The sequence below is a fragment of the Nelumbo lutea genome, chromosome 3 (genome assembly GCF_056320005.1).
Source record: "Nelumbo lutea isolate HS-2025 chromosome 3, American lotus-T2T, whole genome shotgun sequence".
NCBI lineage: Eukaryota > Viridiplantae > Streptophyta > Magnoliopsida > Proteales > Nelumbonaceae > Nelumbo > Nelumbo lutea.
In genome coordinates, this window is record NC_142686.1 from 52158056 (window position 1) to 52172414 (window position 14359).

Here is a 14359-nt window from a genome sequence, read left to right on the forward strand (position 1 = left end):
ACTGTTTCTGAAAAATGGCCACATTCCAAACATTCCCTACATTAATTTATATCATCGGACAGAATAAATTAGGTTGGACTAGAGCCTCCCCTATTGTATGATGTCGTCGCACAGCAGCCTCCCCTCTATTAACATTTAATAATCTATTATTTACATCCATTTACACGTGATTTCATGCGCATGCTATTTTTTTTAAAAAAAATCCAATCTTACCCTTCATCATCCCTTTGCCTCCGGTTCTCGTGTCTTAAACTGAAAACCTCAACCTCAACCTCCCCAAGTATTATATTCATTTTTTAACGCTGAGTCATTGCCATCTTTTCGTTACTTTTCCGTATATTTAATTCTTTGAAAGTCAGGAGAAAGGATTCGTCTTGTTTAGTTAACTTTCAGTTGTCTTAAAAATGTAGTAGAAAAATCTTACCTTTCTTTATGGATTTGGATTCCAGAATAACGCTTTTGCTTCTTCTAGGAAAAAAAAAAATCTTATGGTCCCTACGACAGCGGAGCTAGCGGTGGTAGAGGGGTGGGCTTAATACTTCAAGTCCGGGGCCGAGTGTAGTCCGTATATATTTAAATTTATATATTTTATGTATAATGTATATATATTATTTTACATTATATTATATTATATATATTATAATATGACATATATAATTTTTATAATATAAATATTTTATATTATATAATGTATAAAATAATTTTATATACATGGCCTCAAGTCATGCTCAACCCAGCCTCGGCCCATATAGATCAGGACTATAACTTATGTTTCAAGCCTAGAACTTTGGGCCGAGCTAGGTTGGACCCCAACCTAAACTATAGTCCTTATCATAAGTGCAATGCTCAACCCATGATCACCTCTAGGCCCTAGTTTTGTGGACTCAGGATCTCTTGCCCACAAGAATTCTGTCACGCTTACCCACAATACACTATCCCCGTAGTGAAACATATAAAATTCAAATGGAATCAGATTATATATAAATTCAAATCTGATTAAAAATTGGATTAGATATGAATTCAATTAATTAATTATTTTAAATAACTAATAAAAATATAAAATAAATATTTGATTGATATAAAATATATAAATATATAAATTATTAATATAATTTAATTATTATATCTACATCAAATAAAATATTTTATATATTATATACAAGAATTAAATAATCGAACGAATTCAGGTATTTATGAATGAATTAAAATCTGATTGAAATTTCGTTAACACCTCTACCCGTGAATGGAAACATCTCCCCTTTTATAGTCCTATGCTGAGATATTCTCCTTCTCCAGGGCAGGAGATGCGGATTCAGCCCTGGGTCCAAATTCCGAAGTACAGAAGTTGGGAACGGGCGGGAAATCGGCCGAAGCCACTCCAACGGAGCGAGAGCGACCCTTTCCTTTCTTTGTTGTCTGAGCCTCCCTCTCGAGGAACTCTAACTCGAATCCCAGATAATTATGCGCCAATGGACATACAAATCGCACGCTGGATTGCTGAATTTATGATTCTACAACCAATCGACGATAGTGTGGTGAACACTCTTCTTTATGTCCTTCCCCTGTCGGACAATGATCTCCGTCTCAAGAAGGCAATACTTTTAAGGAGAATCTCTTCAGAAGTATTTTCGGAGAGGGTTCTTGAATCGCTAGAAAGGATTGAAGAGTTAGAGTATATGAAAGGAAATTCCATTCTGGAATCGATGAAGGAAGCTTATTGCGCGGTAGCAGTTGATTGTACAGTGAGGTTATTGCGAGAGGGTCCGGACAAGCGTGCTGATTATTTTGATTCAGTCAAGAGGACATGGAAGGTCAGGATAGGCGAAATGATTTCAGGAAAAACTGGGTTGGTTTCGGAACAATTTAAAGAGACGTTGGCACAGATCGAGGCGGCAAAATGGAGTGCCACCGGTTGTCAAAATGTCTTAAACAAGGATACGCGAAATGATGCTCTTAGACTGCTAAAAATTTTTCTAAACGAGGCAAGAGAAGCGATGATCCCCTCTTTTCTGGAATTCGCAGCTGAAAAGATGAACGAGATGGGATTGGAAACGAACGATTTTAGTAGTGTCTCAATAGCTGATCAAGTTGGATTGGGACAGAGAGCAGCGAGCTCAACTCTCATCCCCGAGGGAGATAAAAATTCTGAAATGCCTATAAACATACCTGCGGAAGATGGCAAGAAAGTGATGCTTCATTCATCGTCTATTGGTTAGTGATGCCATTTCCTTTTTTGCTTCATTCTTTCCTTGCAAAATCACCGTGTTTTTAGTGCACTGGTTCTCTATTTTAATATACTGGGTTCCTCCTCTTTCCAAATTAATTTTTGAATTCGTAAAATATGTGTGTTATCGTCAAACCTTTGGCTTTTCCAATATATAAAGCTATAGTTCAATCACTTAGCTTCTAAAGAATCTGAGATTACTTACGCAGCAAGAATGGGTGTGGATACTGCATGTAATAAATATGATTGCTTGCCGACACCTGAAGTTAGCAAAATACAAGAAGCTCTCAAGTCGAGTACTTCAGATCTACAAACATTGGTGAAAGACCCTCTTCTTGATGCTTTACACATTGCAGAAACTGTACTGTCAAACACTGCAAGAGAAAACATGAATCATAAACCTTCGGAAGAAAATCAAGATAAGGTAGATGCTGCTGTATCAAGCCATGACAATGAGGGCATCGTAGAGGTTCAAGCAAAGAACAGTAATATTGGAAACGAGAGTTCTAGTAATCAGAATATGCCAAGACCTAGTTTGATGGAATGGAATAGTACTGCCCACACTTATGAGGTGATGTTTGAATGACTCAGTGTTCTATTATACTTGATGAGTTATTGTATATGTTATTAATCAGGGTTCTTGTTCTGTATTGCTCAATAAATTTATTTACTTACTTTTTACTGCATTGTACATCTTTTGGTGTCATTTCTTGGTGTTATTATTATTATTATCATCATTGAGGGAGTGGAAAATTTGAAGGCGGTTGTGAATCTCTTTGAGATGATGTCTAATTTGAGGATTAATTGGTCAAAGAGCTTACTGGTTGGAGTCAACATTGAAGAAGATGAAGTGAGATTCTTGGCAAGTTCCCTAGGTTGTGAGAAAGGTGAGTGGCCAATGAAATACTTGGGTTTACCCCTTTAGATAATCTTAGATCTGCTTGTTTTTGGTCTTCGGTGGCGGAAAGGATAGAGAAATGATTGGCGGTGTGGAAAATAAATTATGTCATTGGGGGGGGGGGGGAGAATAACCCTAATTAAATCCACTTTAGAAAATCTCCCAGTGTACTATATGTCAGTAGGATGCTACAAAAGATAGTGAGGAAAGTTGAAAAAATCATGAGGGATTTTCTATGGGAGCTAGAGGAAAAAAATAAGGATCATTTGGTTAGACTGGAGAAGGTGAGTAAACTGAAAGAGGAAGGGGGTTTGGGAATTGGTAATGTTAGAATGAAGAATCAGGCTTTGCTGGGCAAATGGCTTTGGAGGTTTCCAAATGAAAATGAGAAATTATGGCATAAAGTGGTTGCAAGCTGTTAAAGTGTGCCGAATAGGGGTAGTTTAGTCTTCTTATGTTTGTTAAGTAGCTTGCTTATGTGGCAGTGTTATTAGAGTTACTCTGCCCCACACTTAAGTAAGGGCATTTCTGTCTTTGTAAAGATTATTAGAGTCTAATATAGATTAAGGGGGTCGACGGTATGGGTAATCCATTAGATTTCGATAGACCCTTCTTCTTCTTCTTCTTCTTCTCTTTCTGGTTCGGATTACTGTAGCACCAGTCGAAACATGGTATCAGAGCCAGGTTCCTGACCTACTTCAGTTGGTAAAGCGCCTCAACAGTGTTCGTGACTCTTCTCCTTCGTTTCTGGTCAGTCAATGGAGAGAACTGGTTCGCCCTAGGTTAGAAACATCACAGCTCGTCTCTCTCTGCTGTGCATAACCTTCTTCAGCAAGGAAAGTGATTTCAGCAGTGAATGGTTGGTTGATATTCTCAAAGGAAGGTTGGTTTTCTCTTCTTCTAGTGTTATTGATATTTCTAGGTAGAAACCCTACGAGAAGCTGTTAGTATTGATTGGAACCTAGAGAACTAGGTTCATTGTTGCCCTAGAAAAAGGGCTGTGTGTGCAGTAGCCGAATGGTGTAGGGCTGCTGTAAGTGGCCAAGTGGTGTAAGGTGGAATGCAGTGACCTTGCCGAGCTCTTTGTGGTTGAGTAATGCCTTCTTAAGTGTGTTAAACAAGTCTGAACTGGGTGTAGCAGTTTTGACTGTGTTATGGTGCTTGTGATGCACATTTTTTTTATTGAGTGGTTGTAAGAGGACCTATTTGTGATTAGTGAGTGGTAATTTGATGCTTATGTGGGTCGTAGGTGTGTGAAGTCAGTAGTAGTGTGAATAAGAACAAGTGTGTGCTCCCACTGTTGTGTTTAGGGGCTGCAATAGGTGTTGAAGTATCAAACTGTGAACAACATCAATCAGTTTGTAGCTGAGAAGTAAGGTTAGAGGCAACTGTGAAAAAGTACAATGGCAGCAATAGGAGATGGGCACATTGATCAGAAACCTAGTGTGGTTATTTCCCCCGACTACCTAGGGATACAAATGACCTCAATTAAGCTGAATGGAGAGAACTATGTTCCATGGGCTAAATCAGTGGAAGTTTTTCTCAAGGCAAAGAAGAAAGTAAAGCATGTAAGAGATGAGAAGCCACCGATTGACTCTCTAGGGTTTGATGATTGGGAACAAGAAGATGCTCAAATCATGACTTGGCTGTGGAATGGTATGGAGCCCAAAATTAGTGCCAACTTCATGTTCCTTGATACGGCTAAGGATATATGGGAGCATGCTAAGAAGCTATATTCTGGACAAGATAGCACAACAAGAGTATATCAGCTTCATCAGGAGTACTTTGATTTACAACAAGGAATCAAAACACTAGAAGAGTGCTATGCCTGCATGAAGAATATAAGGAATGAACTCAATGTCTATCATCCCCTCACTCCAGATATTAAAGTTCAGCAACAGCAAAGGGAACAATTAGATGTTACAAGATTTTTAGTGGGGCTGAAGTCGGAATATGAACCAGTTAGAGCCCAAATACTGGGGGGCTCTACTCTTCCTACACTTGAGGAAGTATTCTCAAGGCTTCGCAAAATTTCTGTGGGATAGACTGAGAACCCTGTGGGACAGACTGAGAACCCCACACAGTCTAATAGATCAACACTTGTGACAGCTAGAGGAGGTGGATGTAGTACAAGAGGGGGTGGTCATGCTCCCAGAGGAGGCCGTGGCAATTCCATGATTGGTCGGGGTGGCCGTGACTTAGGGGGAGGCCGTGGCAGAGGAAAAAATAACTTTACAAGGAAGTGTACTCATCGTGGTAGGGAAGGACACAGTGAATTTCTGTTATGACCTACATGGCCCTCCCTCAAAATGGGCTAATCATGCCGTAGCAGGCGAGGTTGATATCAGTGATAGTAAATTGGCAGGCCGAACTCCTCCCACATCTACATCTACTTCTGGGAGGGAGATGGTGAGTGTACCGCGTGATGAGTATGAACGGTTCTTTCAAACTACTTCACAGCATACCACTGCCACACTTGCCCAATCAGGTATTGCTTGCATGTCATTTAAAACTCCTTCCTGGATTATTGACTCTAGAGCCTCAGATCATATGACCGGGACTCCAGGTGTGTTCTCTTCTCTTTTTGAAACCTCCACATCACAAACTGTTACACTTGCCAATGGGTCCTCATCTCCCATCTGTGGTGTTGGTAATGTTGACATGGCTTTTGTCCCCTTATCATCTGTTTTATATGTACCTAAGTTTCCATTCAATCTTATGTCTGTTAGTAAAATAACCAAGGCTCTTAATTGGTCTGTTACCTTTTTTCCTTCCACTTGTGTTGTTCAGGATCTCAAGACGGGGAAGAAGATTGGTGGGGGGCATGAAGCTGGTGGATTGTATTACCTTGATGGTGGTGGATCTTCAATTGCACTTCAGATTTCCCTTACTCCTCTACAATGGCATTGCCGGCTGGGACATCCATCTCTCAAGGTTCTCAAGATGTTGGTTCCATCATTGAGTCAGTTGTTAGTTTTACAATGTGAGTCATGTCAGTTTGGTAAACACCGTCGTGTGTCCTTTAGTCCAAGAATTGAGAGTCGTATGTTGAGTCCTTTTTCTTTGGTTCATTTAGATGTTTGGGGTCCAATCAAAATAGTCTTATAATGGGTACAAGTATTTTGTCTCTTTTATTGATGACTGTTCAAGAATGACATGGATTTACTTAATGAAAGAAAGAAGTGAATTATTTTCCATTTTTCAAAAATTCCATGCTGAAATACGCACACAATTTGGTGTTCCCATCAAAGTTCTCCGTTCAGATAATGGTCGTGAATACTTTCTTACTTCATTTCAACAATATTTAGAACTGCATGGCATTATTCATCAGACCTCATGTGCTTTCACCCCTCAACAAAATGGGGTGGCTGAACGGAAGAATCGTTAGCTTCTTGAAACTACTCGGTCTATGCTTCACCACATGAATGTTCCTAAACGGTTTTGGAGTGATGTTGTGCTCACTGCATGTTTTCTCATTAATCGGATGCCCTCTTTTATTCTTCATGGTCGATCCCCCTTCTCTATCTTGTTTCCCACTTTATCTCCATTTCCATTAACTCCTCATGTCTTTGGTTGTGTGTGCTTTGTCCACAATCTGAGTCATGGAATAGACAAGCTAGATACACGCTCAATTAAATGTCTTCTTTGGCTACTCTCGGACTCAAAAATGGTACAAGTGTTATAATCCCATTACCCGAAAGTGCTATGTCTGCCCTGATGTCACATTTTTTGAGTTTGTACCCTTCTTCTCCAGTCATGAAGCACCCTTGTCTTCACCCTTACCTCCTCTTCCTCTTCCTATTAGTGATCCAGTTTCAGAGGCTATTGTTGGAGTAGACTTATCACCTCATCCAGTGTAGGTCACCACTGAACGGCCACCGATCCGACAAGTGTATACACGTCGAACGACACCGGCCCCTCCTCCGGATTCTACTGCGGATCCTCTCATGGCTCCTATTGCTGAATCTTCAGACCTTGACCTACCCATTGCCTTACAGAAAGGTAAACGCAGTTCTACCCTCCATCCCATTTTCAATTTTGTTTCATTATCTCGTCTTTCTACCTCACATCGCCAGTTTGTTTCACTTTTGTCCTCTATTTCCATACCTGACAATGTTCAAGAAGCTCTTAGTTCACCTGGATGGCGGCGGGCAATGGAGGAGGAACTTTCTGCTCTTCAACATACTCAAACGTGGGAACTTACTACTCTCCCACCTGGTAAGCATGCTGTGGGCTGTAAATGGGTGTATACTGTGAAATACTTGCCAGATGGTAGTGTGGAGCGTATAAAGGCCAGACTTGTTGCTAAAGGTTACTCACAGTTGTATGGAGTGCATGGAGACATTCTCTCTGGTGGCTAAAATTGGTTCTGTTCGTGTACTCATTTCTTTGGCAGTTATGTATGATTGGCCTCTCTTTCAACTTGACATAAAGAATGCCTTCCTCCATGGTGATCTGGTGGAGGAGGTATATATGGAGCAACCACCTGGGTTTGTTGCTCAGGGGGAGGTTGGTAAGGTGTGCAAACTGAAGAAGGCAATTTATGGGTTGAAGCAATCTCTGCGTGCTTGGTTTGGGAAGTTCAGCGAAGTGAAGAGTTTTGGAATGAAGCAATGCTAGGTTGATCACTCAGTGTTCAACTATGACTCAGAAGCTGGGAAGATTTTATTAGTGGTCTATGTGGATGATATTGTCATCACTGGTAGTGATAAATTGGGGATTGGCAAGCTAAAGGTATTTCTGCAAAATCATTTTCAAGCAAAAGACCTTGGAACATTAAAGTATTTCTTGGGAATAGAAGTTGCCAGGTCAAAACAAGGTGTAAATCTGTGCCAAAGGAAATATGTCCTTGATCTATTGGAAGAAACAGGACTGTTAGGTGCAAAATCGGCTGAGACCCCTATGGAACCAAATGTTAAGTTGAGTAGTGATATAAGAGAAGTATTTGAAGATCCTGGAAGGTATAGACGAGTAGTGGGAAAGCTGAACTATCTGACTATCACGAGACCCGACATCTCCTTTGCAGTCAGTGTGGTGCGCCAATTCATGCAGAACCCTCGTATACCTCACTGGGATGCAATCCTTGGAATTGTGAGGTATCTGAAAGGAGCTCCAGGCCGTGGGCTATTGTATAAACCAGGGGGAAAACTTGAAGTAGTTGGGTATACAGATGCAGACTGGGCAGGCTCAGTGAATGACAAAGGATCTACTACAGGCTATTGCACATTTTTGGAGGAAATCTTGTGACATGGAAGAGTAAAAAGCAGACGGTTGTAGCCAGAAGCAGTGTTGAAGCCGAATATAGGGCCATGGCCTACACCACCTGTGAATTAGTGTGGTTGAGGAATCTCCTACAAGAAATTGGGTTTCACATGGATAAACCTATGAGATTGTGCTGTGACAACCAAGTTGCACTTCGTATCTCTTCCAATCCTGTCTTTAATGAGAGAACAAAGCACATAGAGGTTGATTGCCACTTTGTGAGAGAGAAGGTTCTTGCTGGAGAGTTAATTACAGAACATGTGGGCTCGAATGACTAGTGGGCAGATTTGTTTACAAAAGCTCTAAGCTCAGGGAAAGTGAACTATCTATGTAACAAGCTGGGATTATATGACATATATTCTCCAGCTTGAGGGGGAGTGTTAAAGTGTGCCGAATAGGGGTAGTTTAGTCTTCTTATGTTTGTTAAGTAGCTTGCTTATGTGGTATTGTTATTAGAGTTACTCTGCCCAACACTTAAGTAAGGGCATTTCTGTCTTTGTAAAGATTATTAGAGTCTAATATAGATTAAGGGGGTCGACTGTATGGGTAATCCATCAGATTTCGACAGACCCTTCTTCTTCTTCTTCTTCTCTTTCTGGTTCGGACTACTGTAGCACCAGTCGAAACACAAGCATTCATGGCATGTTGTGCAACGGATGGGATGCTGCCTGTCTACGTAGGGCTAACTTGGCTGCTCCCTGGAAGGCCATCCATGATGTCCTCCCTATGTTCCTTAATTTTATCAGGTATGATTTGTATTCTGGGAGGATTTATGGATTGGGGATACTCCCTTAGGGGAAAAATTTCCTTCTCTTTGTGATCTATCTAGGTTCAGGGTAAGCCTATTTCTGATTTCCTAAACCATCATTCTCACCTTCCAGGATTGAATTGGAACCTTGGTTTTAATAGGAATCTTAGAGAGTCTGAATTGCTTGCAGTCTCTGAGTTGTTAGGATTGCTGAATTCAGTTTTCTTGGGGGAAGTTGGGTCAGATTCTAGAGTTTGGCGTCCTAATTCTGATGGATCTTTTTCTTGTAAATCCTTTCTTCATTCGACGGTTGCCACACTGTCTTCTCTTCAGTTTCCAGTCAAAGAAATTTGGTGCCATCCTATTCCCCCTAAAATCAGTGCTTTTTGTTGGGAAGTCTTTCATGGTTGTATTAATACCTTTGATGTACTTCAAAGGAAAATGCCAAATTGGTGCTTCTCCCCTAACTAGTGTGTCCTGTGTAAGTTGAATGGTGAGACTGCTATCCACTTTCTTTCATCATGCCCTTTTGTCGGTTTTATTTGGAATTGGTTTACTTTCCTTTTTGGGTGCAGGTGGTCATCTCCTGACCAGTTGGAAGGTTTATTCAGCCCTAATGGTTGCAGTGGTAAGACAAGGAGGGGAAGGATTCTTTGGAGGTGCACTAGAGTAGCAATAATTTGGACCATTTGGTAGGAAAGAAATGATAGAATATTTGAAAGTAAGGAAAAATGCAAGGAGGCTTTAGTGGAAACAATAACATTGAGGGTGGCACATTGGGTAAAAAGTTTAAAGCAGTTTTCAGATTTTAAAGTTGATGACTTCTTTAGGGTTTGGGGACTTATTGCTGCTTCATCAACTATGAGGTGACAGGTTTGTGAGACATGGTCCCCTCCAACAGAGGGGTCTGAGGCAGGGTGACCCTTTGTACCCTTTGTTGTTCATCTGTGTTATGGAAATTCTCACACTTTTTAGCAAGAAGGATGCTGATTCGGGCTTATGGAATGCGTTTTCTATCTTCCCTGGAAAGGAGAAAGTCAATATCCTTCAATTTGTAGATGACACCCTATGCTTTGCGGATGCTTCTCTGACTCAATTGGACTCCGTGCTTGGAATTCTGAGATGGTTTGATGTGGTGTCGGGTCTCAAAGTCAACTTGAGTAAAAGTAAAATCATCCCATCAAATTGATTTCCTCTCGGTAAAGTATTTGGGTCTACCTCTCAGGGCCAAATATTCTTCCTCCTCTATCTGGTGCTTAATCATTGAGAGAATGGAAAAGAAGTTGGCTTCTTGGAAGGCAAAATATCTATCTTTTGGTGGTAGGGTTACATTGATTAAAAGCACCCTCTCCAACCTCCCCACTTATTTTTTTCTCTCTTTCCCATTCCAAACAAAATAGCAAATAGGTTGGAACAACTCCAAAGGAACTTCTTATGAAGGGGTTGGGAAGATTAGAAGAAGATTCACATTGTAAAATGGGAGCAAGTGTGCCTTTCCAAGGAAGTGGGTGGACTGGGAATTAGGAAGTTGAAAGAATTTTGAAGTTGAGGAATGCATGGTGGAGAAGTCTTATTGCGGCAATGTATGGAGTGGATTGGGGTGATTGGAGAACTCTGGATCCCCATCCAATTGGGGGGTAAATCTCTTTGGGCTAGCATCTCAAAGTACAGCCCTCTCTTTCTGAATGGGATCAATTTTAAGGTTGGCAAAGGGGACACAATCAAGTTTTGGAAGGATCCCTGGTGTTTGGAGGGTCCCTTGGTTGTAGCTTTTCCTTGTCTGTTCCAAATTCAAGTGAATCAAGATTCTTCAGTTGATAATATTTGCATTTCTGGTGACTCCACCATTTGGACTCCTCGGTGCAGGTGGAATTTGTTGGATTGTGAAGTGGAAGAGTATGCGATACTATTGGGGCTGCTTCAAAATCAGAGGATTGATTTGAGTCTAGAAGATGAATGGTCTTGGAAGTGGAATGCAGATGGTAGCTTCTCAGTTAAATCTCTATTTCTTAAGGTGTGCAGTTCAGCTAAGGAGAACTTCCCTGCTAGGCAGATTTGGAATCCAACTATCCCCTCCAAGATCAACTTCCTGGTCTGGACAATGGCTCTTGATAAATGTTTGACTAGGATTAACCTGGAGAGAAGGGGTATTCAGAATCTGGACCCCTCTTGTGTTTTGTGTGGAAACTGTGCAGAATCCATAGAGCACTTGTGTATCCATTGTTAGGTTTCCTCTTCAATCTGGGGACATTTTTTCAAGAAGCTGGAGATTTTTTGGTCTATGCCAAGATCTGTGAAGGATCTGCTAATGTGTTGGAGAATGGAGGGTCTCAGTAAGAAAGGTAGGCTTGTTTGGAATACCATTCCGCAAGCTGTTCTTTGGTCCATTTGGACTGAGAGAAATAACATAATCTTCTGTCGTCCACTCAAAATCCCAGAAGTAGTGCAGAAAGCAGTGGGCAAGATTTGTTCCTGGATGTCGGTGAATGAGAAATTTAAAAATCAGAATGTATCTCATTTTTTATGCACTAAATCACGGATGATCTTGTAATCTGTCTCGGGCCCAGGCAGATCTAGTGGTCTGGGCCTTGTTGTAATCTTCTTTTATTCTGAATAAATTACTTTACCTTTTTCCAAAAAAAAAAAAGGAAATGCAACCTATCATAGTGCATTAGGACAATTGTTTTATACACTTCAGACTGCAAAGGTGTATGGATTAAATGTTAAAACCTCACATGCCTGTAATGAGGGTAATCAAGGAGTTGACTTTCTAGTGAATAGAAGATTCATGGATAGAAAGTGAATTAATTGAACAAGATGGACAAAAACTAGATAGGATTGTAAGAGATTATCCTGCCTAACTTAGGGCACTTCCTTTCTACTACCAAAAAGGGCCTTTGCACTATCTGTTCACTGTTGGTCAACTTCATCTGGTGTGCTTTTCTTGCTCCCAGTTTTTCTTTTGGATACCTGTACCCAAATCCACTTTATTGTTCTTTCCAGGTTGCTAGGTTGTAGTTAAAAGTTGAAGTTCTGTTTAAAAAGAACCTCCCAATTCCCAATAGGTGATGTGAAGGATAAAATGCAACTATTTACACGAGGTAGTGTTTATCCCACTCACATGTTGGATTTGTGTGTTCACTATATCCATGTCAGAAATCTGGGTTGCACAAAGATAGAAATTGGGTGTCACTTGATATGTGTTGAGTTTGCTTAGTGATGGTCACATGTCTCAATATTTTAACCATCTTTAATAAACTCAAGAGAGAAATATATCCTTAATAATTATTGACTGGTTATAAGATAAACCAATAAAATGAGAATCTTCTTAAAATCATACCAGGAATAAATTTCAATAACTTCTAATTTGGATCTTCAAAATGTCAGAACTTAGTGGACTTGATTACCTCATCTAAACCTTGTCCGAACCATATGAGGTTGGCTACATGAATCCTGTCCTTCCATTCTGTTATGTTCAGTGTTATATCAATTGTTAAATTATGGGTTTTTAAATAATTTCTTATTATTTCCGCCCAAGTCCTTTTTGGTCTATCCCTAGCTCTACTATCCCCTTCAACTTGTAATGTTTCACTTTCCCTAACAAGTGTTGTAGGTGGTCTCCTATGTATGTGAAGAAACCATTTCCATCTACTTTTTTCTCATTTTTTTGCCTATCAGAGCTACTCCTAGGTTTCTTCGCATACCTTCATTTCTAACACTGTTATTTCTAGTTTTACCACTCACCCATCTAAGCATTCGTATTTCCGTCACACTCATTTTCTGGACATGTTGTTTTCTTAACTGTTAAACATTCTTGCTCCATACAACATAGCTGGCCTTACAATGTTTTATAGAAATTTCCTTTTAGCTGAAGTGGTATTCGCCTATCACATAAGACTCTAGATGCATCCTGATGAGTTACCGCTCACCTCGGAAGCCCCTTCGAGGGTGACTTAACCTCCTGAAACAGAAAGATGGAAGAGCGGGGATGGGAGGAAGAAGATAACAGAGAGAGAGAGAGATGCTCATTCATGCCACTTATTACATGATCAGGGCCTTATATAGCTGGCAAATCTATGCAATCATGAAGAAAATATCTTCTGGTGGCAGTGTAACTAACTCTAGAAAGGCTCTGCCAGCGTGGCATGCTAGCCTCTCTGTCTTCTAGTGAAATGCTGATCGGTGGAGGTCTGCTCCACACCTTTAGTTGGGTTCAAAGGGGGTGTTTGGGCCCCAACAATTTCTCCCCCCTTAACATTGACCTTGTCCTCAAGGTCTAGGTTTGGAAGCCTTTCATTCAGCCTAAGATAAGGTTCCCAAGTGGCATCGTCTGGAGGAAGCCCAACCCACTCTACTTTGGCTTCGGGCACAACCTGACCTCCTTGTTGAACCCAACGGAAATCCACAATTCTTACAAGCTCAGTGTCGAGGTCCCCTTCTTTAGTGAACCAGGGTAAGTTGGGTGAGATAGGGGTCTGATTCCCCACTGCATTCTTAAGAAGTGAGATGTGAAACGCTGGATGCAGCTTCGAGGTTGCAGGGAGATCCAACCGATAAGCAACAGGGCCCACTTTTTCCAGAACCATATGAGGCCCATAGTACTTGGGTGCTAACTTGTGCCAAGCCCGCCTTACCACTGAGATCTGGTTGTAAGGTTGGAGCTTGAGGTAAACGAAGTCACCCACCTAAAATTCCAATGGGCGGTTGTGAGCGTCATAGTGGGCCTTCAGTTTCTACTGGGCCTTTGCCAAATTGGACTTGAGCAATCTAAGGATCTCGTCCCTTGCAATCGGACGGTTCTCCACTTCTGCCACATTGGCTGACCCATACTCATAAGGTAATATGGGAGGAGGTTCTCTGCCATAAAGAGCCTTGAAGGGTGTCATCCTAACAGCCGACTGATAGGTTGAGTTGTACCAATATTCTGCCCACGGGAGCCAGTGAGCCCACTGTCTAGGCTTTTCCCCTGCGAAACATCTAAGGTAGGCCTCCAAGCAACAATTAAGAGCTTCAATCTGCCCATCATTCTGCAGGTGATAACTCGTGGAAGGGTGCAGTTGGGTTCCTTGCAAGCGAAAATATTCTTTCCAGAATGAACTCAGGAAAACAGGGTCTCGGTCTGAGACAATGGATCTTGGGGTCCCATGCAGCTTGGTGACGTCTTGGATGAAGATGTCAGCCACCATAGCTGCGGTGTATGGGTGAGGAAATGCAGAGAATTGGCTGT

At 41.1% G+C, this 14359-nt stretch overlaps 1 protein-coding gene across 2 annotated transcripts in view; it reads left to right on the plus strand.

Moving 5' to 3' along the window:
- Nucleotides 1-14359, plus strand: part of LOC148864961 (uncharacterized) — a 34812-nt gene that overhangs the window by 3934 nt on the left and 16519 nt on the right. The window contains exons 2-3 of one of the 2 annotated variants that reach the window (XM_088979800.1): nt 1297-2211; nt 2434-2795. In XM_088979800.1, the coding sequence (XP_088835926.1) occupies nt 1305-2211; nt 2434-2795 (1269 nt within the window). In that variant the 5' untranslated portion in view covers nt 1297-1304. Of the gene's footprint in view, nt 1-1228; nt 2212-2433; nt 2796-14359 lie in introns of those variants that run through there. The other variant, XM_088979799.1, reaches the window with a different exon arrangement.